Source organism: Rhineura floridana, chromosome 4 (assembly GCF_030035675.1).
Source record: "Rhineura floridana isolate rRhiFlo1 chromosome 4, rRhiFlo1.hap2, whole genome shotgun sequence".
In the NCBI taxonomy this organism is placed as follows: Eukaryota; Metazoa; Chordata; class Lepidosauria; order Squamata; family Rhineuridae; genus Rhineura; species Rhineura floridana.
The window spans coordinates 121,725,027-121,752,103 of record NC_084483.1 but is presented as its reverse complement, the minus strand read 5'-3'; the positions used below and the strand labels follow the sequence as shown (position 1 = coordinate 121,752,103).

The 27,077-nt window shown below is 39.1% G+C and overlaps 1 protein-coding gene across 12 annotated transcripts in view; it reads right to left on the bottom strand.

Moving 5' to 3' along the window:
* Positions 1-27,077, bottom strand: part of ZDHHC14 (zinc finger DHHC-type palmitoyltransferase 14) — a 126,214-nt gene that overhangs the window by 42,058 nt on the left and 57,079 nt on the right. For all 12 annotated transcript variants that reach the window (XM_061624236.1, XM_061624243.1, XM_061624241.1 and 9 more), the window contains 5 exons: positions 21,796-21,933; positions 19,577-19,625; positions 16,199-16,301; positions 13,030-13,139; positions 10,276-10,378 (listed from right to left, as the gene is read on the bottom strand). In XM_061624236.1, coding sequence (XP_061480220.1) covers positions 10,276-10,378; positions 13,030-13,139; positions 16,199-16,301; positions 19,577-19,625; positions 21,796-21,933 — 503 coding nt within the window. The remainder of the gene's footprint in view (positions 1-10,275; positions 10,379-13,029; positions 13,140-16,198; positions 16,302-19,576; positions 19,626-21,795; positions 21,934-27,077) is intronic.

The window sequence follows — 27,077 nt, the reverse complement described above, 5'->3', positions numbered from 1 at the left end:
CATTTTTTAAAAACAATTTAAAACACAATTTAAAACACATGCTAAAATGCCTGGGAGAAGAGGAAAGTTTTGACCTGGTGCCGAAAAGATAACAGTGTGGGTGCCAGGTGCACCTCGTCAAGGAGATCATTCCATAATTTGGGGGCCACCACTAAGAAGGTCCTCTCCCTTGTTGCCACACTCCCAGCTTCCCTCAGAGTAGGCACCCGGAGGAGGGCCCTTGATGTTGATCGTAGTGTATGGGCGGATTTGTGTCGGGAAAGGCGTTCCATCAGGTATTGTGGTCCCAAGCCGTGTAAGACTTTATAGGTTAAAACCAGCACCTTGAATCGAGCTCGGAAACATACAGGCAGACAATGCAAGAGGGCCAGAATACGTTTTATATGTTCGGCCTGTCTGGTCCCTGTTACCAATCTGGCTGCTGCATTTTGCACAAGCTACAGTTTCTGGACTGTCTTCAAAGGCAGCTCCATGTACAGCGCATTGCAATAATCTAGCTTGGAGGTTACCAGAGCATGGACAACTGAAGCCAGGTTATCCCTGTCCAGATAGGGGTGCAGCTGGGCCATCAACCGAAGTTGATAGAACGCACTCCGTGCCACCGAGGCTACCTGAGCCTCAAGTGACAGAGATGGTTCTAGGAGAATCCCTAAGCTACGAACCTGCTGCTTCAGGTCGAGTGCAACCTCATCCAGTCAGAAGAACCACACACTAGCAGCATCTCAGTCTTGTCTGGATTGAGCCTCAGTTTATTAGCCCTCATCCAGTCCATTGTCTCAGCCAGGCACCAGTTCAGCACATTGACAGCCTCACCTGAAGAAGGTGAAAAGGAGAAATAGAGCTGCATGTCATCAGCATACTGATGGCAACACACTCCAAAGCTCCGGATGACTGCACCCAACGGTTTCATGTAGATGTTGAACAGCATGAGGGACAGAAACGACCCCTGCGGAACTCCATACTGGAGAGTCCAGGATGCCAAGCAATGCTCCCCAAGCACCACCTTCTGGAGCCGACCCGCCAAGTAGGAGTGGAACCATTGCCATGCAGTCCCTCCCACTCCCAACGCAGCCAGTCTTCCCAGAAGGATACCATGGTTGATGGTATCGAAAGCCGCTGAGAGATCAAGGAGAATCAACAGTCACACTCCCCGTGTCTCTCCCGACAGAGGTCATCATACAGGGTGACCAAGGCTGTTTCCGTGCCAAAACCAGGCCTGAACCCCGACTGAAATGGATCCAGATAATCGGTCTCATCCAAGAGTGTCTGGAGCTGGCCTGCAACCACTCATTCAAGGACCTTGCCCAGGAATGGAACATTTGCCATTGGCCTATAGTTATTAAGATTTTCTGGGTCCAGGGAGGGTCTCTTCAGGAGTGGTCTCACTACCGCCTCTTTCAGGCAGCCAGGGACCACCCCCTCTCACAGAGAGGCATTAATCACTTTCCTGGCCCAGCTGGCTGTTCCATCCCTGCTAGCTTTTATTAGCCAAGAAGGGCAAGGATCCAGCACAGAAGTGGTTGCACGAACCTGTCCAAGCACCTTGTCAACGTCCTCAAGCTGTACCAACTGAAACTCATCCAAGAAACTGGGACAAGGCTGTGCTCTGGATACCTTGCTTGATTCACCTGCTATAACACTGGAGTCTTAAGTCCTGGTGGATGCTAGAGATTTTATCCTGGAAGTGCCTAGCAAATTCATTACAGTGGGCCTCAGATGGTTTTACCATGTCCCTGGGGCCAGAGTGTAATAGCCCCCGGATAATTCTGAAGAGCTCCACTGGGCGGCAAATTATGACCAAAGTGGCATAACTATAACTTGGAGATGGTTTCTAGAACTGGAATGTTTTGCTTGTGGGTATTATTTAGGTAGGAGGATGGCACAGAATACCAGCGGAATGACGTTTAGGGAAGATTATAAAGAAGTAGCAGAGGCAAATTTACAGTGGTCTTCTGAAATACATTACTCCAAGAGATAAAAAAATAAAACTTGTGTGATCAAGTGTTATCAAATAAAGAACAGCATCATGACAAAAAATTACTTAGTCCTATAATATTCACCAAATTGCTGTATTTGAAACAGCCCCAACTGTTGTTGTAAATGCTCACTTTATAATACAGAAAAATAGAGTAAGAAAAGGTATGGACAAGTGTGCAAAATGTTTTGAGGCAAATAGAGATTTTCAAGGGAAAATAAAAAAGGCAGAAGCATAAAAATTCAATAAATTAACATATGCATTGAGACGCAATGGTTATGGCTCTACTATGGACTCACAGTGCATTTTCAGAGATAATGCTCTTTGATCTATTAACCATGGTTAAGAGAATGGGAGCAGGTGATGAGACTGCACACTCTGTCATGCCAGCTGCTACCCTCTCTACCTTACAAATTCCCCCAGCCAACTTTACCCATAGGTAAGGGTTACATCAACACAGCTGTTAATAATGGTCAATTACTGAAATATTTGTGGTAGCTGATTCAGGCATGTGATGAATAGTGGTAACTTCTCTCTCTTTTTTTACATTGGCTTTAACTTTGCATTTTTGTTGTTACCTGTGGGAGTGACAGTAAACGTACAATGTCAAAGACAGTGTAAGAAAAGGGAGGAGTGGGGAGAGAGAGAATTGCTGCCACTCGCTGCCATTGTAAGTTATCCCCCTTTCCAAAAGGATGACCCTCCCTGTCTTCCACCATGTATGAAAGGGTCATTAATTTGGGTGGACCATTTTGTCTCAGCTCCAGCAGGGATTGTTCTTAAACTAGCTTATATTATTGTTAAAAATAAACCCTGATTATTATTTATATTTAGTCATTACATATATGTCCCACTTTTTCTTCAAGAAGCTCATGGTAACATGCATTCTCCCACTTCACAGGGAGACCTGTGAAGTAGGTTATGCTGAGATAGTGATTCATTATTATTATTTATTAAATTTATATCCTGCCCTTCCTCCCAGTAGGAGCCCAGGACATGGTTCAAGGTCACCCAGTGAACTTCATGGCTGAATGGGGATTTGAACCTGGATCTCTCTGATGCTAGTCACACGCCAACAACTATACCAACACTGGCTTTTAATCATACTTGACTGTTAATCACATTTATATCGCTGTCAGTCTGCCACTTAATCATGTTAAGATCAGCAGGGAGGAATGGAGCATTGGGGGTGGGGAGAAAATACTCATACACCTAATCAACTTTGTCACTAGAGGTACAGGTTACTTCTATGGCACATAGTGTCTTTCATCAGCTTAGCTGCAAAACTGGTCAGAGAGCCTAGCCTCAGTGAGCCTCACTCTGTTAACCTCAAAGTTAGACTACTGTCATGTGTTCTATGAATGGCTGTCATTGAAGAATCTTGAGAATCTGCAGTTAGTAGTCTAGCAGCCACATATGGAGTTAACTGAGATTAGGTGTTATGATCATATTACACTGGTGCTATGGTGCTCCCACTAGCTCCCAGTCAGTTTCCAAGCCCAATTCAAAGTGATTTTTGACCTTGAAAGTCTTTATGGCTTACAACCAGGATACTTGGAGGGACTATCCTCATATGTTCCTACTTAAGATCTTCTGTGGAGGCCCTTCTGTTGGTTCCCCCAACATCTAGGGCAAGGTGATACCCAAATTAAGGAATGCTTGCCCCAGAGACAGCCATCTGGTGCCTACCTATAGTACTTCTGTGGCTGGACAAAGATCCTTTTGTTTTTTCCAGACCATTTAGATTTAATTTTAGCCCTATGATTGTTTTTTATCTTGCTCTTAAGAACCTGCTGTGATTTTAGTCTGATTTGTTTTACCTGTATTTTAATTGCCACAGAAATTTCTATTGAGAGGTAGTATGGAAATTTCATTAATACATACTAATAAATTAACCATGGTTAACAATTCAGACTTCTGCCATCCTTAGCCCTAAACTAGGAGAAATATCCTAAGCTTCAACCAGAAAATGAAGAAAGACTATTAGTATTATTAATTTGCAAAAAAAAAAGGGGGGGGAGTGTATCACAGAAAGAAAGAACAAAGTATTGGCATAGCTAGGACCATAGAGTATTAAAACTATTACAGATCCAGCAAAAGTTAACAAATATACAAATAAGAAATGTGGAAGGAACAGGTATTTCTAAAATGGCTGAAATGCTTTCTTGCACAGAACTGTTTTCAAAAATAAGAAAAATGGGTTGGTCAGTTATGAAGAGATAAAATACTTGAAGAAATAGGACACAATCCACAACACTAAATCAAGAGAAATCTTCCTATTAAACCAAATGGTGCTTTTATCTAGAGCAAGTGGGTTGTGGATTGCAGCCATAGCTTCTAATGAAGAGGTAACATGTTTAGGAAACACGAATCATCAGCAAGTCTGTGGGTTCTCATGGCATATTTCTATAGTGTAAGGGAACAGGTTAATGAATTCACAAAACAACTAAAAAGTGACTGAGAACTGGGGTGTACTAGGAAAGGAAAAAACCAAAACATACTACCAACCTTCAAAAAGGAAAGGGTGATCTTGGCAATTACCACCTGGTTAATCTAACTTCAGTCCCCTTTTAAAATAACGGAAATATTGAGAGAGAACATAAAAAACCCAAATATTGTTTAACATTTAGGAAGTGAAGCAATGGTATCTGAAGTGCATTAAATAGATTTTGCTTTTTGAGACTATTGTAAAGTTAGAGAACAGGAGTACACTAGATGGATCAGAAAGATTTCCTTTGCCTTTCATATTAAATATTTCACAAATAAATCTGCAGCACCAATAGGTTCTTGAATTAAGAACTGTATTACAGGGATTGTCTGATTTACTGCAAAAACACTACAGCCAAAAATATTTTTCAGAGGGGAAAGAGGCACTTATAAGTGCTGCTATGGAGACTACCTTTTGAGCACATCTTTTTACAAATCTTTATGATCACAAGGTGGCAGGAAAGGCAAATGGCACAACAAATTCACAGAATCTCAACAGACCTAGATACTGAGAACAATGACAACAAAAATCAGTCTAGAGAGATTAAAATTATTTGTAGCATTAAAATGTAGCCTGGGATATTTATGGAGGAAAAATCTGAAGTAAAGTTCTAAGATAATAATAATTTATGATGTAACTAGGAGGAGTTGGATTTGGCGAGAGCACAACTGAAAATCTGCACCTAGTTTTAGGAATATGAAAATGAATGTAAACTTTATATATCATTGTTAGAATAAAAACTGATAAACTGTGTCCATCATGCTTTAAAGCAAGAAAAAAATCACAGCTATAAATCAAGTTCCCTATCTTGAAATCATGTTTTTTTTCTGAACTAGCATCCATGTTAATTGGTTGTACAACAATTGGGTGATATCCAATGTTACTCAAGTGGAAGTTTGCTCGCCTGCTGTGTCTTTTCCTTCCTCTGCCCGTCCCCTTTGGTGACCCTCCAGAGCAGCCGTACAGAGGAGATGGGAGGGCAGGTAAGAGGCTGCAGCAGGAGGAGAGAAAGTGGGAGTCCCATTCTGTTCAGAAAGTCCATTCCATTTGCGGGGAGGGGTACCGCATATTTCCCATTTGTTTGTGATTAATTGCAAGTCAGCGAATGAGCCTTGTGACATACAGAATGGCATCTCTTGAATGCTACTGTCTGTGATGACTTACTAGTCCATGGCAAGCCCATAGCAAAAAAAACCACATGTTTTATTGTGTCATTATAAGGCTTAATTTCAGAAGCCAGATAAGCAGCCTCTAACTCAAATCTGTTGGACAAAGGGACATGATTGACTTTCAAGAGATTCTAAGTCTACGCTCTGACATATTTGCATTTAATTTCGATTTCATTTTTATCTAGGTTGTGTTTTTTTAAAAGAGACACTATAATTGATTTTTTTAAAGCAATAAAGTGTAAATATTTTTAAGTCAATCCACACTGATTCTCATATGGTTCCCAGCGTGTCTATAAAGTTTCTGGTGTGTGTGTGTGTGTTGATATTTTGCACTTTTTCTGGGGCATAAGCACATGAAATCCTTGCCATAAATATACTGTTTTTTCCTCTAACTCTGGTGGTTTGTTTTCTTTTTTCAATCTTTTTAAGCATTTAAGGAGTTTACAAAACATTTAATTTATGTGAAAATATTTATAAACCCTGGAGACTCCCCAAAACATAAATGACTGTGAAAATTAGCTTCTTCTATTACATGCAATGTTCTAGAGTGTTTGCTCTCTCTCACACACACCCCATATCTGTTTTTACAAATATTGCTCTCTAGGAAGCAATTTATCACTTTCACCCAAAGTCCATCCTTCATCCCAATGAACACAGTGTCCTTTAACTTTTCAGAGTAACTACAGCTAAAAAGCAGTTGATCAATGTATGCTACATCAGGCAGATGCAGTTCTTTCAGGGTTGATTTCACTTCCACTTAACCTGAAGATGCAGGTATATAAAATGACAGTAGAGATACGTATAGGAGGATGTGTGAGAAGTAGTAGTTTTTGCTTTTGAATCTGGCCAGTTGGCCAGTGTCTTAAGTGGCACCTGATGACATTATTCAGTGGAGATGCAGCCAAATTAAACCATTTGGCCACTCTACTGGGGTCTTTTTTTTTTTTTTTTCAATAATTTTTATTCAGATTTTCATAAAACATACAAGACAAAATCATAAAACATTCAAAGACAAAAAACAAAATCAAAAATAGTTAAACAAAAAGAAAAAAAGAAAAAAAAACAAAAATAAAAAATAAAGAGTAAAATATTGACTTCCCATTTGTCAAAGATCAAATCAGTTATAAGTCTATAATATATAACAATCCTGTCTCTTAAGTCATATTATAAAATCACTTTCCTCCAGTAGTTATCTTACTTAATCATCAAATCTCATAAACATTACTTTATTCTTTCCACAAAAAGTCAAAGAGAGGTTTCAATTCTTTAAGAAATATATCTATCAATTTTTTTTTCCAGATAAGCATATCGATTAATCCATCTCATTACTAATTATGATAATCTTATTGTCATAACCATAGTCAAAATAAACATTTCAATTAATCCATCACATCAGAATCTGTTAGGTTCAATAATTTCAGTAGCCATTGTTCTATTATCTCTATTAGTTCCATTTTCCATCTTCCATCTTCAGTAGTCTTGTTAAGTCCAGTAATTTCAATATCCAATCTTCCATTATCAGTATTCCATAATAATCTTGCTGTCAAAGCCATAGTCATATAGTAAGAGTCTGATGGGAATTACCTCTATCCCAAATATTTTCTTGCCATCCATTCTGAATAGGTTGCTGAAATACTGCTGTAAAATCATATCTCTGTTCTTTTTTTCAAAATACACTGGGTCATCTCTTAAAAGTTTTTCCATTGTCACATGGCTGCAGTTAATTCCATAGATTTTCTCTATATTGGGCTCCATCACATCATTCCAGTCCAGAAGATTATCCATGCCATTGATAACTTTATCTCTAGAATCTTCATTAATTTCTTCAGAGATAACATTGAGTTCCAAACAATAGATTTTATTTCTAAAGTCCATAAACTCCAAATCTTGTTCCTGTTCCACGTTGGTTCCAATCTCCGGGATCTCCTCTCTCACAGGGACCCCTATTCCAGTCTCCAGGGTCTCCTCTCTCACAGGGACCCCTGTTCCAATCTCCGGGGTCTCCTCTCTCACAGGGACCCCTTCCAGGGTCACCTCTCTCACAGGGACCCTTATATCTTTAATCTCCTGCTTCATTTTACTCAATTCAATTTTCATTATCTCAATCTCATCCATTATTTTATGAAACATAGTTATTTCCAGATTTTCAGCCACTTTCTTAATTGCCATTTTAAAAGAAAAATATAGGAAAACCACTTCTTATTTCAGCAACAATTGGGTTAATTCTCCAAACTTGGTGACATCACAGTATAAACAGAGCAGACAGCCTTATCTCTCCAATAGTTAAGTAAACAAAATGCAGTTCCCAGGATCGAAACAATTAATGGCAATCGTCAAGAAACAGATTCGTCAAAATAAAATAGACCAAAAAGAGAGTAGTCTCAAAACAGTATAATATTTTTCAAAATAAAAATCTGGAATAGAAATCCCTCTTCTGTGTATATCTTTAGAATGCAAATCCAGGACAGCTTTTTGCAACAAAAACAGAGATAAGCTATTAATTAGTGCGTAGCAGAGAGAAGTTATGGCTCCCCAGTGAGATGTCAAAAACTGATCAATCTGGCAAATCTCTTTTAAACAGCAACAATTTAAGTCAAGTAAAAGAAAAATATAGAAAGAAGGGTGCTTGCCTGTTAGTGCGTTCTCTCTTAGAAGATAAGATGAACGTTCGCTTTAACAGATAGAGCTTGCTGTTGAAAATCCGTCCCATAAATCGTCGGCTGGACCTCGTCCCATAAATTAATGAGATCTGGTCGTCCCAACAAAAATAGGCTTTGAGGTTAATCTCTTCGTTTCTCCCTACCCGGGAGAAGTTTAATCAGTCAAAAAAAAAAGAAAAAACTGACTGATATATCTGAATAAGCTTCTTTTGAGGCAGGAGCCCGTCTCAAAAGCAGGCACAGGCTAAGTCACCCTTCCCGGAAGTCCGCCACTCTACTGGGGTCTCAAAGACAAAACAGCACAGCATGTAAGGAAAGAATAGCAATGAAGTTGTCCAGGAAGCTAAAGCCAGGTGAGGAAAAAGTAAGGCAAGCTGTTGACTGGAAAGAGTACTGGTGCTACATATTCAGGGAAGAAAGCCTACAGATCTGAGGGAAACTGAGCTAGAAAAGTGGTTCTGTAAGTGGCCTCAACCTCTTCTCTACACAGGGAACCATGGCAGAGGATAGTGGCCTGAACGGAGTGCTGCTAAAAACAGGACTAAGAGTTTGTGAGTTTGTTTCAAACTATGCAGTAAAGACCCAGTGTAAAGTTGCAGCAAGAGAAAATGCCATAAGGCAAAGAACATTAAAGTAATCAGACAACTGAAAAAGTTTGAATACCACAATTTATTGGTAATCTCTTAGAGATATAGTTTTGTCACCTCTGCCTACAAAATGGCAAAGCTCTTCTATGGCTACAGTGACCAGGGGACCCAGGACAGAGAATCTAATATTAAGATCTACTGATGTAAACATAAGGCAAGCAAATAATTCATCCCTTACAGGCTGCTGCACTTTAAATAAGCCTTCTGGAGTTGCTCTGAAAGCTAAAGTAGTCAGGATTAGCTAAGGCTGCAATCTTATATCCACTGACCTGGAGGTAAGCACCACTGAACTCAATGGGACTTATTATTGAGCAGACATGTAAAGAATTGCACTTTGAATTAATGTTCAAGGAAAAAAACGCTAACAAAGATACAAATGATACTGGGATTCAGTTAAATATGCTTGATCTTTCAAATGTAAGAAACAGATATTGCTAACAAATATGATAAATGAACTAACCCCTTAACAAGTGCACTGATGAAATGAGTTTCATTTGTAAAAGTATTATTTTTAAATGACACAGAGTATCCACACAGCTATGAAAAGTGTGCTTTTGCTTCAGTTAAGTGCACAAAATCTGAAATTTTTGGAATCAGCATTTATTTCCTTTCCTCAAAGACTGGGAAGAAATCCATGCAGCCAAAAATACACAGGAATGTTGTCTCTATTTTAGAACATACATGCTGGAGTGGGTTGCTCCAGTGAGGATTCTCAGTTGAGAAAGTTTCTCTAGGCTAGGATCTACTCTACTCCTTGGCCCATGCAGAAAAATGTAATGCTCCCAAAGCGACGCAATGGGAGTAATTGGCACACTTTATATATTAAAAAAAATATTTAGACATTTGCAATGGTCAAGTACAGTGGCCACCTGTATGTTCACAAGGAGTATGTTCTTTCTATATATCTACTCATGCTGACATGACATGTCTCTACAAAACATGTCAGGCAGCAAGAATTTGTACAGCACAATCAACCATATTCAGGTAAAAGAATTTAAAAAGCAACACAGCAAAAAAGTTCATCTATGACCACTGAATACTATAGTAAAGATTATCATGTATGGTTGGAGCTTTGCCTATTCCTTTTGGCACTATATTTAATATATATTTGTCTGCAGTTAGGCTACTGGTACTTTTTTCCTATTGTCCATTACGCTTTTTTTGCATGAGTGCTTATGAAAATCTTGAAGTCTAATGCAATTTACTACAGTAAAATAATGAAAGATGTTGTCTAATAGTAGCATCCAGTTAGTTTAGCAACTTGATTAATTCACAAGAAAGCTGAGAAGGAAAACATTCATAGGGCTCTTGGTCAACATTATGGGATGGTTCCTACCATATTACTCTGAGACAGTGTGGCCCCATACATTGTAATGCCATTTGAGGGTGCTGCTGGCTGTGGAGTATCTGGCTGTATAAATCCTCTTCTGTCAATTAAGCTAAAAAACAATAAAAAAGTTTTGTTACAAAACAATTCTGATTAGATCATTCTGGAAAAAGTTTCACCCTAAGAACACTGAATGATATTTAACTTATGAAAATAGTTTGAACGCTTCTTCATGGAACAAAATAGCCGTCTATGTTCCTAAGAGTTTGGTAGTAAAAATGAGAGCTGCATTTCTGAATTTTTGCAATACATTTGTAACTTGGAGACAATAAGGAAAGTGGGGAAAATGGCTGCAATCCGTAACTCACTCTCGAACAAAGGGTAGTATTCAACGTAGCACTACAGCTGAAGTTATGTCAGTGCAAGGATTTCTTCTTGTACAATGGAACTATCTCCCCTTCTCCTCCCCCTGTGCACCCTAAATCTGTTTTGAGGGTTCCTCCAACCCTCCAGAGCAGCTTTCAGGTGAGGAGAGGGGAACACCCTTGCACTAGTGCTAATCCTTGCACTAGTGTAAAAAGTCAGCTGAATACTGTTCAATCTGTATGAAGTTTTATTAAGGCTGCAATCCTATACCTCACTGAACTCAATGGTGCTTACTTTTGAGTAGGTATATATAGGATTGCATTGTAAGTGGTGTTAAGATTATATCAGGATAATGACTTGAGCATGTCAAAAATGAAATAGAAACATTAATGAGAAGATTCTATGGGTGCATTCAATGGAATAGCAAGGTTACCTCTTACTGATCAGTTTCAGGGGAAGGACACAGAAATCTAGTAAACCGGAATCAGCTTGTTTATGTAACAAAGCTGTATCATTTAAAAAAGAGGGAAAACTTACACAAACATTTTACCACAGATTATTGCTGAACTATTTAACTATACAATTCCATATGAAACTGCTAATTCATTAAGATCCTCCTTTATCATCTTCTCTAGGTCTCCCCAACAGATGTTAGGTGTCTGGTGACCAGCGATAAGGCCTTTTCTACACTGATATTTCACCTTTGGAAGCCTCTCCCCAGGTTACTCATTTAGCGCCCACTTTCACTAACTTCAGGAACAGGTTCAAACATTTTTGTTTGCACAGGCTTTTTCCTCTTGTTATGTGCCTTCAAGTCGATTCTGACTTATGGCAACCCTATGAATCAGTGACCTCCAATAGCATCTGTCGTGAACAACCCTGTTCAGATCTTGTAAGTTCAGGTCTGTGGCTTCCTTGATGGAATTAATCCATCTCTTGTTTGGCCTTCCTCTTTTTCTATTCCCTTCTGTTTTCCCCAGCATTATTGTCTTTTCTAGTGGATCATATCTTCTCATGATGTGTCTAAAGTATGATAACCTCAGTTTCATCATTTTAGCTTCTAGTGAGAGTTCTGCTTTAATTTGTTCTAATACCCAATTATTTGCCTTTTTCGCAGTCCGTGGTATCCACAAAGCTCTCCTCCAACACATTTCAAATGAGTTGATTTTTCTCTTATTCACTTTCCAGCTTTCACATCCATACATAGAGATCAGGAATACCATGCTCTGAATGATCCTGACTTTGGTGTTCAGTGATACATCTTTGCATATGAGAGAACCTTTTCTAGTTCTCTCACAGCTGCCCTCCCCAGTCCTAGCCTTCTTCTGATTTCTTAACTATTCTCTCCTTTTCGGTTAATGACTGTACCAAGGTATTGATAATCCTTGACAAGTTCAATGTCCTCATTGTCAACTATAAAGTTACATAAAAATTCTGTTGTCATTACTTTAGTCTTTTTGACATTCAGCTGTAGTCCTGCTTTTGTGCTCTCCTCTTTAACTTTCATCGGCATTCGTTTCAAATCATTACTGGTTTCTGCTAAGTAGTATTTCCTCTTAACAGTCATTTTGCACTTTCACAGCTCCTGGTTTGCTTTTTTAGTTTCTGCAATAGTTTTACTCAGTTTTTTTGTGCATTGGCCTGAATATTAATTTTATTGTAAGCCACCTTGTATATTTTTTATTTTAAAAGTAGGATATACATTTAATTAGAAAACAATTTCTTGAAATTCCTAGTATTGCTGAAGCAGACATTAAAAAGAAATAGTGTATAAAACCTGCAAGTTCAAACTCTGAACAGGTTTGTCATATAAAACAAGCATTCTAAAATGTATGGGAAGTAGTAGATTTAACAGCTAGTAAAGAACCTTCTGCTGCATAACATTTTAGCTCTAACAGCAGCACCAACATTTTCTTTCTAGCCTTCAGACTTTTAAGCTTGCAGCCCATGATCTCACTCTGAAATGTGCCCCTGTTCAAAGTGTGGTGTGCACTGAACAGAAGCAGTTTGGGAAATAAATTTCCAATCAAACCAATTAGTAATTATGTTTAGAAGCTTTTTAAAATATCGCTGGCAATTTTAAATGTAACCTTTATATCAGGAGCAAAGAACCAATCAATTGTTGCAGATCACCAGCAGATCATAGCCTATTCTTTTCCTTCCAAAGGCCTAGTTACTGTAAGTTCCACAGCGCATGAATGGGTGGTACACTACAGACTTGTGTGGTCCCATAGTGTCCCATTTGTAGCAAGCCATAAAACATACATGACTACCACACCAGGGGACTATTATATCAGTAGTAACTATGTGGTCTCGCAAGTAATATATAACTGACCCAAAGAGCACAACGAAGGACAAAAGGGAAGAGATATTGAACAACTGAATTATACACCTTACCTGGGAGAGAGGGGCCCACAGAGTGCAGAACAACAGTTACTGAAAATGTTGCCATAGCTGTACGGATTGAAGTTTTCTTTACCTCTTTTATTTGACCAAGATCCCTTGATCTAGTAAGAAATGGACAATAGTGCACCTTTTTTGTAGCACTGTTCAATATACAAAATGTCACAGCTCTTAATTTTCCTAATGTAAACTAGGCTAAGTCACAATGATGCCCAAGACCACCTTGTGAGTTTTGCAACTTTAATCTGATCCTCATTCACCCACATCCAAACATGCCACTTTATTCACAACATTGCATTGCTTCACCATCTCCTATGAAACACATTATCACACGTACCCTCCAAGGGCAAAGAAATACTCTGTGTACCAGCTGTTTCCCCAGAATATGATCCAGGAACAGTTAGTATCATCCCAATCACATCATGGGAATTCAGTGATTAGGGCTCTACTTTTTATTTATGTGTTAAGAATGTTTTTATACCACCCTTCAATCATATTCTCAGAGTGATTTATAACAGAAATAAAACAATTAAAATGTTTTTTTAAAAACTGGAACTAAAAGCCACCTTTATATTTTATCACAGGGAAATGAGTATCACATTAAAACAGGGATGGGGAACTTGTAGCTGTCCAGATGTTAGTAAACCGCTAATTCCATTGTCCCCAACCACTAGCCATGTTGGTTGGGGCTGGCAGGAGTTGAAGCCCAACAACAGCTGGAGAGCCACAGGTTCCCCATTCCTGCACTGAAGTAGCTCATTCACCTGCAATGTTCCGTCTGGAGCACTTGTTCTCACAAAAAGCTTGCAGCTTAAACTAGCAAGCTATGTTATTTGCTGTTACATAGATCCAACATGCCTGTTTCAAAACCAGAACTCTTTCTAACAACCAGTTCATGATCTGGTCAATTTACTTCTAAGGCAGCAATGACAAATGTACTTGGCTTGAGGAGGCTGGAAACTCCCTCACCAAGTTGCTTGGGGATCACCCCCCAGTGATGGCATCAATCACTCAGAACACCTTGGTTGGGAAGGGTTCTGCTCCCTTGGCTGAAGATACTGGAAGGTGCCATTTTCAGTGGGAAAGGAGAGAACAATGTAGGGTAACACCACAGTGGCATCCTCTTCTTCTTTTGAGGTTATCTGCTGGCTTAGAAGTGGTGTTTCAAGCACCACTGTTGGCCCACATAACACTGTATTTCTCAAGAATTTGCTTGGGAAAGGGCATTGCTGGAGCCAACAGCTATGTGCAAGGCACCAGTTCAGAACCAGCTGGCAGTATTTCAATCTTCCCAGCACTCACTGAAGAGATGCCTTAGAGATCTCTGCGTCACTGAACAGTCTCTAGAGCACAAGCTCTGAGAAGGCTGAAGTGCTTCCAAATTTGCTGATAAGGGTCTCTGCAATTATGCAAAGGTATCTGGGGTCTAATTTATTTATTTAAGCATTTGTATCCAATCTCTTCAAAGCCTTCCAATCATAGGAAGAGGCCTATAAGGCCATCCAGTCCAACCCCTGGCTCAGTGCAGGAATCCAAATCAAAGCATACCCAACAGGTGGCTGTCCAGCTGCCTCTTGAATGCCTCCTGTGCTGGAGAACCCACTACCTCCCTAGGTAATGGGTTCCATTGTTGTACTGCTCTAACAGTTAGGAAGTTTTTCCTGATGTTCAGTTGAAATCTGGCTTCCTGTAAATTGAACCCATTATTCTGTGTCCTGCACTCTAAGATGATCGAGAAGAGATCCTGGACCCTCTCTGTGTGGCAACCTTTCAAGTACTTGAACAGTGCTATCATATCTCCCCTCAGTCTTCTCTTCTCAAGGCTAAACATGCCCAGTTCTTTCAATCTCTCCTCATAGGACTTTGTTTCCAGCCCCTGATCATCCTTGTTGCCCTCCTCTGAACCCGTTTCAGTTTGTCTGCATCCTTCTTAAAGTGTGGTGTCCAGAACTGGATGCAGTACTCAAGATGAAGCCTAACCAGTGCCAAACAGAGGGGAATCAATACTTCATGCGATTTGGAAACTATACTTGTTAGTGCAGCCTATAATAGCATTTGCCCTTTTTGCAGCCACATCACACTGTTGGCTCATATTCAGCTTGTAATCAACAAGTTCCTTCTCACATGTAGTATTGCTGAGCCAAGTATCCTTCCATCTTATAACTGGGCATTTGGTTTCTTTTCCTAGGTGCAGAACTTTGCACTTATCCCTGTTAAATTTCATTGTTCTTTTCAGCCCAATGCTCCAGCCTATCAAGAAAACTTTGTATTTTATTTGTCTCCCAGAAGCTATCCCTCCCAATTTTGTATCATCTGCAAATTTGATTAAGTATTCCCTGCACCTTCTCATCCGAGTCATGAATAAAAATGCTGAAGAGCCCAGAACCGACCTCTTAGTACCACACTTGTTACCTTCCCCCAATTTGAGAAGGAACCATTGATAAGCACTCTCCAAATGCTTGCAAGTACACAGCTCCGAAAGGGCTGAATACTGCTATTTGTGTCAAAACCTCATGCGCAGCTATTGGCTTTGTCAGCACTGTTTCCTGCGCAAGGCCTTGTGAAGCAACAGTCTCAGTCAATCAATCAAGGTCAGAGAACCAGTGTAGTATAATGATTTAAAGTGACAGACCAGGACTGGGGAGACTCAGGCTCAAATCCCTACTCTGCTATGAAGCCCATTAGGTGACAATGAGCCAGTCACGATCACTCGGTTTCATTGACTAAGAGGATAAAATGGGGGAGGAAATCTTTGTATGCCACTTTAAGCATACAAAGTTGAAGCTGGTTAGCAGGGTCCTACTTCTTTATTCCAAATTTGAAGCACAGCTGGATGAGTAGCCCAACTAAAAAGGACTCTCCTTTTCAATAAGCATTTTCTCCAGTCAAAAGTGTTGCTTGCACAGAGTTAGTATAAGATTACTTACAGTCACACTTATGAATAAGGAACTGGGGATGTTTAACCCCTAAATAAACTTTGGGGCCAAATGAAACATTCATGCTACCAGAAGACTGTTCCCTACAGGGAACTGTATCAATGTATCCAGTCCATTGCTTTGTTTTAGTACAAAATCAAGCATGGTGCTTCGACAGCAATAATAGCCAACGTGAATGAAATACATACAGATACTAGATGAATTGCAACACTAAGGTAAAAACTTACATCCTCATTTGTTGTTTGATTGGAGCTGATCAAGTAAGTATGAAAACCTGAGAGCCCAACAATGGACCAGACGGAGAAGAAACATACTACAGCTTCCAGCACGGTGACTGAACGTCAAGGCAATATTAACTGGGAAGTCCATGAATATAAAGGCTATTAGCAATGTTGGCTAAATGGAAGTTTCAGCTCAAGAGTCAGTGCTAAATTACCAGATGCTTGAAATACACAATATAGGATAGCTGTCACTATCATGTTGTGTTTTTGCAAACAGCTTTTAATCTCTACATTCTTACATTTTGAAGCCTACACAAAAACATTCCTTATGAAGTTAAAGACAGCATTGGCTCATATAAGGCAGCTGTGCAGGTAAAAAATAATAAGAGCACAAGGTACAAGAAAATGACAAAATGTGCCGAGGGCCTTGCTTATGACTTAACGGCAGCTTTAGAACTGCAGTAGAAATTCTAGCCTCAGAGTTATTACCACACACTGCCTTTTCCACTCTAGCTTGGAGATTACTTGATAACTGATAAGTGGCATGAAAATACAGTTGTACAGATGCAGTGAAACTCTGCTTACCATCCTTTATCATCATAATTATCATTTCAATGCCTTGTAGAATTGAGGCGGGGAGAATCTTCCCCTTAGCAAATCATTTAACTACATGAATTTGTAACTCTTTACTTATGTACATTTTCCTACTAAAAGAATTAAACTGAAATTATACTCTTTCCCATCTTCACAGACTGAATGTAAACATTTAATCATTCACTTCATTACGTCTTTAAATGAACATTAAACAGGTGATGTGTGGGATCAAATTCTAACATAGTTCTCTCTTAGAAGTTTCTGCATGTTTGTAAGCTCTATGCCCCAGCCATATAAAGCTGGTGGCTGAAACAATTCAATGAGAATCAAAGGATAAGAACACAGTAGGTACTTGGACACCAGCCTGCTCCCTCTCTGGTCTTCTATAAGGGGAGATGGTGGAAGCTGAGTCATTGTATTCCTCTTTAGCACAGAACTTCCCGCCTCTAGTAGACTACTAAAAATCTGATCTTTGAGAAATGGCGCCCAAACAGTTGTGGCAATGGAGTTTGGTGGAGCACTGAAGGACAAACTCTGATACTTTTGGTTAATTAAATATTCAGTACGTATAGCACTGCTTGGTAAAGGCTTGTGCTGCAACATCATTCCAAATGTCTCTGTTGCTGCTGTTTTCCCACTAATCCCATTCCAGAGCATGATTGTTTCTTTCCAAGTGCCTAAATGAACAGTTCATCTTGGAAACATGAAGAAGGAAGTATCAAACAGACTGGGGAAGATAGTTCTGCTGCTACCACTAAAGGGTAAAGAGCATGTTCATCCAAGAGAAGTGACAGCATTCATAATGATTCTAAGGATGAAGTGGGCAACAATGGCAAATATATACCTAGGAAGACTGGATGATGGGTTATCCTTAGTATAAAGTATGCTGCATTATTCTCCATTGATAAGAAGCACTCAAATCCAATATAGTTTTAAGGCTTCCAGTATAATTCCTCTGTCCACTTCTAAGCATTGAGTGGTATTCTTTCCTCACTCACAAAAACATTTTGTTGCAATAAAATGGATAAAATGTGTGATTAAAATGTTTTCAATTATATGCCAATTCAGATATGCTTAACAGAGCTAAGGAATCTTTCAAGTAATCACAGTACACTTCAGATATTTTAGTTTATGTGCTGTATTATAACAATGTGAACATAGAGGATTGAATCATATAAACCAAAAGCAGCTTCCAAAGGGATTTCCTGCCTTTTCCCTCTTGCTGCAGCCACCTGCACGTATCTCCAAAACCATCAGAGAAACATCTACTTTTGTGTATCTATGGGTGCTGCAGGGGAGGGGGGATGGAAATCAGTGAGTCCCTCTGCACTAGCAGAAGTATCTCTCTGCTCACACAAGAGGCAATGCTTTTAAATCCAATACATGAAAAAATGCAGAAAATAAGTTTGTACATAAAACAGTTTGTGGTATTTAAGACTTAGCTATTGGTGAGATACCAACTGAAAACAAGGTTTCTCTTCTATTCATTAGATAGGGATGCACTGCCTCAAGCAGAATTTCTAGTACTAATGATGCAATTATATTCTGATATATTATTATACAGAGCAACCACATCATTAAATTATCCAACACACCATATTTATGGGATTTCTCCTCCAGACCATTTCCTGATTTTTTTCCAACTGGCTAGCCCTTAAATGCAAATTATGAATACTTAGTTAATTGTCCCCAGTGAACAATCCACAAATGAGGAATCAATTATCTTTTGATTTTAAAACAAGTGAAAGGCGGTTTCATTTTCAGAAAATTCCTAATACACGATTAGAAACTATTGTAATTTGTTTAATTGGAGGCTATTGTTATTTATGAACACGGTGTCCAACCCTTAGTCCTTCCAACAGAGAGGTACTTGTGCCTTAGAATTTCATCCCAATGAATACAAATAAGGGAACATGGCATAAGTTATGCCTGAAGATCTTTTGTTTTTAAAGAATCTGGGCTGCTATCTACACTGTTGTGTGTGCACAACTCCTACTAATGCTAGTGGCACTTAGATGCTTACTACTTTTTGTAAGACTGCAGTCTTGGTATTTCCAAATGCACTCATTACTAAAGAGAAGCATTCTATGTGCCATTAAGAATGCTACTTGTTGGCTTTCTTCTGTACTTGCAAGGTCTTCTTAAAAGCGTGCTGGAAATCCATAAGCCATATGCAATTTCCACGCTGATCTCTGTTAGCCCAAATAAAGTAGTAGAATCAGCACATCAGAAATTGGTTGGGGGAGAGGGGAAGAACAATAGTCAGGTAATTAATGCAACAGGAGTTCCAAATATTTTTGAATTAGAGGCACAACTTATTGCACAGTTCCTTCCTATTTTGTTTCTGAGTTTGCTGCTACTTCTGCTGAAAATACTGGAAGTACTATAACAGGTCCTGTTTTGGATAATTTATAATCCAATGCAAAATCATTTCTGTCATACATACTTCTTTTTTTACTTTTGATCCAATCACTTTCTTGCTCAAACTGTACAACTGTGTTTTTAAAAAAATGAAAACTATTTCCACAGGTTAGTAGCAAATGTTTAAAACTACAACACACAAGAATAAGTAATTTACAGTATAAGCAGTGGTCAATCACACATACATGTTGTGTGTAAATTCAAAGACAGTGGCTACTGGAAGTACATCCAGATTTCATATAAGTACAGTATTATATCCAAATGTCTACCAAAGAGTAAGCAATTCCAAATAAATATAGATATCAATTCTTTTAAAATCTATGCAACATTAAATATGTGCATGCAAATGCATTTCATTTAAAAGGATATCTTGCAGGGCTGTCCTTGAGTGCACTTAAGAACCCTGCTTGTTGAGATCCTGTGGAAAGAATAAATGTAAAAATTAAATGATAGCATATGCATCTATGTAAAAACACATCTCAAAAACCAATATACAGTTAAATTTTCAAATAATTACAACACAGAATTTGCTAAATGTAGCTTTGAAATTTTACCGAAACTATTCAGTAAATATGGAGTACTAAAATCAGAATTAAGATATGCTGAAAATTTTCTCAACAATACTAGATTAATGTTTGCAGACATTATTTTCACATAGATATGCTTTCTAATTGTTATTTTCCATCCTAATATGGGGGAAAACACTGCACAATAATTTTTCAAACATGAAATGTGTTCATGAATTTGCTTAGTCTCACACAAAAACGTTTCTGCTGGATCAGAGAATCCTGTAAATGCACCACACTATGACCCATATTCTAAGCTGCTTAAGGATTTCTCTGAATATAATCAGAGACAAGATACAAGGAGCCAGCAAGGCTTTAATGCATTAATTTGTTCAGCAAAAAAGAATCACAGACAACTGTCAAATTTAGAGTCACATCTATTTTTTACTGTTGACAGTTAGTGACAGACAACTGAGCACTGTGTTGACATCTGTGCTCTGGTGAAGATTCCTGGTCTCCTAGCTGACCAACACAACTGCTGCAGGGCCTTCTATGGCTACCTCCAGGAAGGAATATCCCTGGAGTTGCTGCGAACTCCCCAAAACAACATCAATCCACATCAAAGGAGCTGGACATCTACCTAAATCTTGCACTTTTAATTCACAGGTGCAGTTGACAGGGTGTTTTTTTTAACATGTATTTATTAAAATATCTTTCATACTTTCCCTCTAAACTATTTTAACTGCTTTATTGGTTTTGAATTATGTGTCAACATTTATGTGTAAATATTGGGGGGGGGAGAGAAAGAAAAAGAGAAGCAGGAGCCTGTAATCATAAGATAATGGTTACAGGCACAGGAAGATAGGGTGGTAGTAGAGTCAGGCCAGGCCAGCTGAGGAGGAGGACTTGGCATTTAAGGCCTGTTCCATTCCAGTTCCACCCTCAACCACAATAAACTATCCTCAGCCCTGAAAATGTTGCTGTTTAATGCTTACTCGGTTTATAATAAGACATAAATTAGGTATAATCTGATTATGGATGAGGAGGATGATCTGGTTTATGTCACCAGCATTTGGCAGCGTGAAGAAGATGGAGTTGGTCTCTCTTGGTTTTGCCCTCCAGGTTATCTAATGCAGCATCAACATTAACCTGAGAGTTGGGGAAGAGGCATCGCTATAGGGATTCCATCTCCCTTGCTAGTATCATTGAGGTACTAAGCAAAAGCATTGCTGTTTTTCCAGGCTTTTAAAAACTGCTAATGTAAGCATGTACAAGTTGGAGCAGTTTGGATTTATTGTCTACTTGAATGGGCTATTACTACTTCAATTTTAATTTGCTGTATTAGTTTGTGCAATTATTATTGTTGTTGGTGTGTTTCTTACTACTCTGTTAGCTGCCCTCGGAACAAAAAATTATGTTGAAGGTACAGGATAGAAATTAGATAATACAACAAATATCGAACATTGTCAGAGTTTTGGAAATTTGCCAGTAGGGTTTTCCAGGCAGCAAGGCTGGCCACAAACCAAGGAACAAGAGCCTGTAGTCTCCTGTGCCTCCTCTCATGTTTTCGTAGGGTCCCCCAACCCTCCAGAACAGCTTTTCAGGGTGCACAGGGCAAAAGGGGGGATCTGTAAAATCACCTCTCCTTTCAGTGGGATTTCCCATGAGCAGTACCCATTGGTTTATTTATTTCTCTTCTGATTTTTGAATCTCTGAGACTGTGCCATCATGTTTTTGGGTTCTTACTGCAATTAATATCTATTAATTCCCTCTCCACCCCATTGCAAGAATCTTTAGCCCAGTGAAAGCAATATGCAGGAAAACTGAGTATAGTCCAGAATCTTCTTTTTGTATTACCTGGTCCATAGGGGTACAAGCAAATAAAGCATTTGCATTAAGGTTGAATTAACAAGCAAGCTTAACCAGTTGGAAATCTTTTTTATGGCCCAACAAGGGATGCCATTTTGGGACTCAATGGTCAAGGAAAGGGTAAAGATATTCTGAATGTCCAAAAGATTAAAGTTAAAAATAGAGTTTCAAGCAAATGGCTAAATATGTAATCTGATTAACTAGCATACTTACGATGGATGATGTGGGTGATAACGAATGCAAATATAAAGACTGTCAGAAAGGACAGAGATAAAATAAACATATAAAAAAATCTGTAGTTTCTTTTCCCCACACAGTTGCCTACCCAGGGACAGTGGTGATCAAACCGTTCTGAAAGAAAAGGTAGAAAAAATGGAACACAATTAAGAAAAAAAAATAGGCCCATTTTGGAGAGTAACTGTAACAGTATTCAGGTATTTGCCTGAACATGCAGTTAAGTACAACTGGTGATGGGGCAGAGGCGTGTGTGCAAGCCCCAACCCCAAGGTCCTGGACACATGGCCTGCTCCACTTTCATACGATAAGCACAGAGATCTCAAGAGGATCTTAAAGTGTGTTCAGCTGCACACACTTAAACTCTCCTCACAAATGGAAATCCTCATAAGCCTGGGTTCAACTGAGTGTGCTTTAAAATCCTCTTCAGACCTTTGCACTAATTATGTGAAGATCTTAAGAGCAGCCTGCACGCAGGGGGATGCTGGGGGAATGTGGGACTTGTGTGCATACCATGGTCCCAAGTTTTACTTGTCAAGTGTTCAGGTGAATCCCTGAACATGGCTTCTGTCATGGCAAACTGTACTATGCATGTTTTTCATCACAATGCATAATGTGTTCAATCATGGCCCACATTTTACCTCTTTTATCATTTCACCCCATCAGTTAACAATCAGATGATTACGCCCTGCTTCCTATACCCTCATTGTGAGAGGTCAGACAATGAGAAATGAGGCCCATACATTTTGGAACAATGTGATCTCTAGCTGTTTTTCATACAGACTGAAAGATCTTTATTTTTGGTTTTAATCAGGCATTTGGTTGATTCAGGAATTTTGTGGGTGTTTTAATAATTAATGTATACTGTTTTGTTTCATAATTTTTATCTTACTGTATTATTTTTAAATAGTATTGGTCACTTTGAATGTTTGGAAAAGTGTCCCATAAATATTTTAAATGAATATTAATCATCTGCCCGCTATCCAATAGTTGTGTCCCAACTTAATGAAGCATAACAACAGTTAATAGTAAACTGACAACACTGCCAAGGATCTAGGAGCACACCTCTTACATCCTGTATTAGGGCAACAAAATGCCTTGGGCCAACCCTGCAGCTGCCTACAAAGCACTTATTAGAGTTAAAATGGAGTTCTCATGGCTGACTAGAAGGGTTGACAAAGTCAGAGCTGCTTCTGAGGCTTCTGGCCAGAAAGCGACCTCTGCTTGTACCCAGTGCCAGCAGTTAAGATAAATTCTTCTGACTGGTTTGATAATTTGTATTGTTAAAAGCCACTGCTAAAAAACTAACTGACAGAAGACACAAGGGTCTTTGTACAGAATACCAGCAGCCCAGCCAATTCAATTGAGATCATTCACATCTGTGCTTGTTTGGCAATATGTCATCTTGTGGCTTCCTTTGTAGCCCTATGATTTCATAATGTATGTGAATCCATTTTGGGTTGTTCTTTTATCTGTTTTTTTAATCCTGTGTGGAGGATTGCAGTACATTCTGCCTTTTTTCTGCATTTGAAACATTGGAAAATGCAGCTACAAAAGAAAACTGCATTATGCAATGTTTGTAGATTATTCCCTATAGATATGGAAAACGATACATTAGGGCTCCACTCATATAGCGGGTTACGTTCCGGACCCCCGCTGTAAAGCGAAACCCATTGAATAGAATGGTGCACGATGCCCGAAAACCGCCGTAAAAGCAGAGCAAGCGCCGTATGAGTGGGGCTGTAGTCTAATTGCGTCTAATTGAGACCGCTGTATTAGCGAATCGCTGTAAGTGAAGCGCTGTAAAGTGGGGCCCTACTGGTACATAGTAACGTCAGAGGACTTGGATTCAAGACTAGGAAACCAATTTTTATTATGTCAGTTGCTTTTGCAATTTCTTTTACTTTTATTACTAGAATTAGAACAATGTGAAGTCCATAGGGTATGCATAGCCTTCCAAGGCTGTTTCGATTGCCTATACATACTGGCACTGTGTAGTAACTCTCTCTTAGCAGAGTTTCACACATTGACTGGCCTTGGTAGCAAGCAGGCTTTAACTGCCAGGGACTGGCTTTGAAAGTTAGATTGGGCTGGATCTTAGGCAGAGTAAGATATGGCCAGGATAGAGAGCTCAACCCTAGGGACTATGTTTAGATAGGGAAAGAGGATTTTGAGTTCTTTTTTTCTTTTGCTCCATGGTGGGATATGCTGGATTTCTGTAACATTTCCTTTATAAAATCCTTTTTCTGAAAACTACATATTTTATCTTTTTAGCAAACTTTTATTTTTGTTTAATGAAAATCCTTGTGGTCTCTGTTTATACAGCACCCATGCCTGAAGCCAAGTCACATGCTATTTTGAGTTGTTCTTGGGAAAAGACAAGGGATGTTTTTAGGCTGTTTTGCAGGAAGCAGCCTTGGAGAAAAATAAATTACGTTCATTTGGTGGCAGCAAGGAAAGGTTGAGGAGAAGGGTACACTCTGACTTGGTGGGAACTTCCTCTCCCTTCCATGGCCCAGGATATGCACAGTAAACCAAAGTCAGTTAAGATTTAAGGCAGGGACAGGGAATCTTTTTGGCTCCACAGGCCAAATCATTATCAGGATCTGCCTTGTGAGGAAAATTTGACAGGTGGGTGGCGCCACCAGAATGCTGAACTAGATGGGCCTTTGGCCTGATCTAGCAGGGCTTTTCTTATGTTCCCATTGGATTTCTTCCCAATTTTCTATCTTGGAGAGAAAAATCTCCCTTTCTGTTCAAAGAGAATGGTCAAAGCCCATATCAGCTAAATTGCAGCACAATTACCCTACGTTTTGCTCATGGGTCATGGCCACTTAAACAATACCCTAAAACATCTACCTAAGTAACAATGGCCTGCTTACTGTGATGTAGCATTCAGTACAAATCCCTTTCAAGAATAGCTCAAGTTATCTGAATACCTCTTGAATGGTTAGTAAACTATGAAATACAAAAAGATATATAATCATTGGCATATATTTTAATTATAAAGGCATTACAGGATTATTCTTCAAGGACTACTCTGAACAGCAGAAATTATCTTGGAATCAGACACAACTTTGTTCAACAAGAACAGTTATCAAAAATCAGGGATGAGGATATAGAAATAGGCATGGCCGCAAACACCACCTCCTTATGGGGTGTATGAGTTCCAGATTATGTACAAGTCAGTTGACATTTATTTCAGAAAGTGAGTACTTAAAATTAAATACTTAAGTCACACTTGTGCATTCAAATCAAAAACAGAAAAGCCATTTCTTTTCTTTGCAAAAATATTTTTTAAAAATAAGTCACACACATAGAAAAAAACAGCATCATAACACAGTAAGGACAGTATGCAGCAGATAAGCAGTCACCTTTGTTCCACAGCTCATACTCAACTGTAATACCCTCTATCAGCATTAGGAATATATTGTATTGTATTGTCTGAGTGACAGATAATCTTCAGTAAATCTGTGCCCTCATTGGCTGAGTTGCTTCAATTTCATGCTGCCAGCTGAAACTGCTTTCTCCTTGCCTTAATTTCTGATAAACACAGAGAGTACTGAAAACATCAAGATGCTGGGGACAGGAATCCTGGGCTGGTTCTGCCTTATATTTTGGACAAGGGAACTATCCCAGTCCCTCTGGTCTACTGATCTCCTTCCTGGATCACATTATGCCTTAGGCCAAGTTTACAGTCCAGTTAAGCATGCAGCTAAAGCAGGTGTTGGGAGTTTTGGGCTTAATTTTTCAGCCAAGGAGTTGTACAAAGTTGAATACCTCTCTGTGCCTCTCAGGCCAAGAGGTAAAGAGAACAATTGATTTCTAACCTAGAAATGGCTGCCTTTTGCTACAGATTCTTTTGTAACCAAGTAAGTGCTAAATGCCCACTAAAGATGTCACTTAAGGGAAAACGTAAAAAATATTACACTTGTAGCAATGCATTGCATCTTTTTTTTTTGTAACTGATTACAATGTTATGTTCTTTGCATATGTTAACAAACATTAACTTCTTAGTTCTCTGTGTTCTGATTTGGGGAGGGGGCAGGAGTCCTAATAAGCTCTCATCCCATACTAACCTATCATATTCTGTTTACTAAGTCTACTGGGATAAGGAGATTCTCCAAATGAACCAAGATGTGTCACACTTGCTAAAACCAATTTTCTTTGTTGAAGGTTGGGAAAAAGAAACACATGCATGAACACACACTGCCTAGCAGTGCTTTGTCAAAATTCTGCAGAGGTAACTGTGGCTACCAAATTGAGTAAGTCAGCAACACGACTCTAAAAATGCAAAATGCCATCTAGAGATGAATTAGTAGAAGCATCTTCCACAGACATGAAAATCAACCGAGTGAAATTCTTACTTCTCAGTTAAACCTCAGTTACAGTTGTATTCATTTTTGCTCACCACTTTCAGAGTGTTTTTAGAACAGAAGCACGGCAACACAGAAGCTACAACACGATGCAAGACTTCTGTGTCAGATGTTCACAGATCCTCTCATAAGCTTAAGTCTGATCTCATTATCATTCTTATTCACAGTTGCTGCCCATGCTTGAAACCATGTGAGTGAGATGAGCAAAGTTTGTTTTTTTCTTGGCTCTGTTCCTCTCCTGCACTGTCACTCACATTGTGTTTCCAAGCTATAGCAGTGCTAGTCACTGAATGATTTTGATTAGAAAATGAACCAGTGTACATCATTATCGATTTTTACCCAATTAGGCAAAGAGAAATCTTTTTTTTTTTTGTACTTAAAGTTAGTAGAGTTGATAAAATCAATGCTGCTGGAGAGACTGCAGTCCTTTTTCCCCACATCGGCTGTTAATTCTGCATTGTCAAGAGATTGTAGACTCCACTAGTGGAGTGGACCCCACACATTAATATTTGGCAGAGCCACCTTTCGCTGCAATAACAACTTTAAGTCTTTTGGGGTAGGTATGTACCAGCTTTGCACACAGTGTCAGAGGGATTTTGGCCCATTCTTCTTGGCAGATTCACTCCAGATTGTTCAGGTTGGTTGGACATCGCTTGTGGACCGCAATTTTCAAAGAGCACCATAGATTCTCAATGGGATTGAGATCAGGACTTTGACTGGATCATTGTAGGACATTCACCTTTTTGTTTCTGAGCCACTGCAGTGTTGCTTTGGCCTTGTGCTTGGGATCATTGTCCTGCTGAAAAGTGAATTTCCTCCCAAACTTGTTTTTTAGTGGAATGAAGCAGGTTCTCTTGCAATATTCTCTTGCAATATCCCTGTATT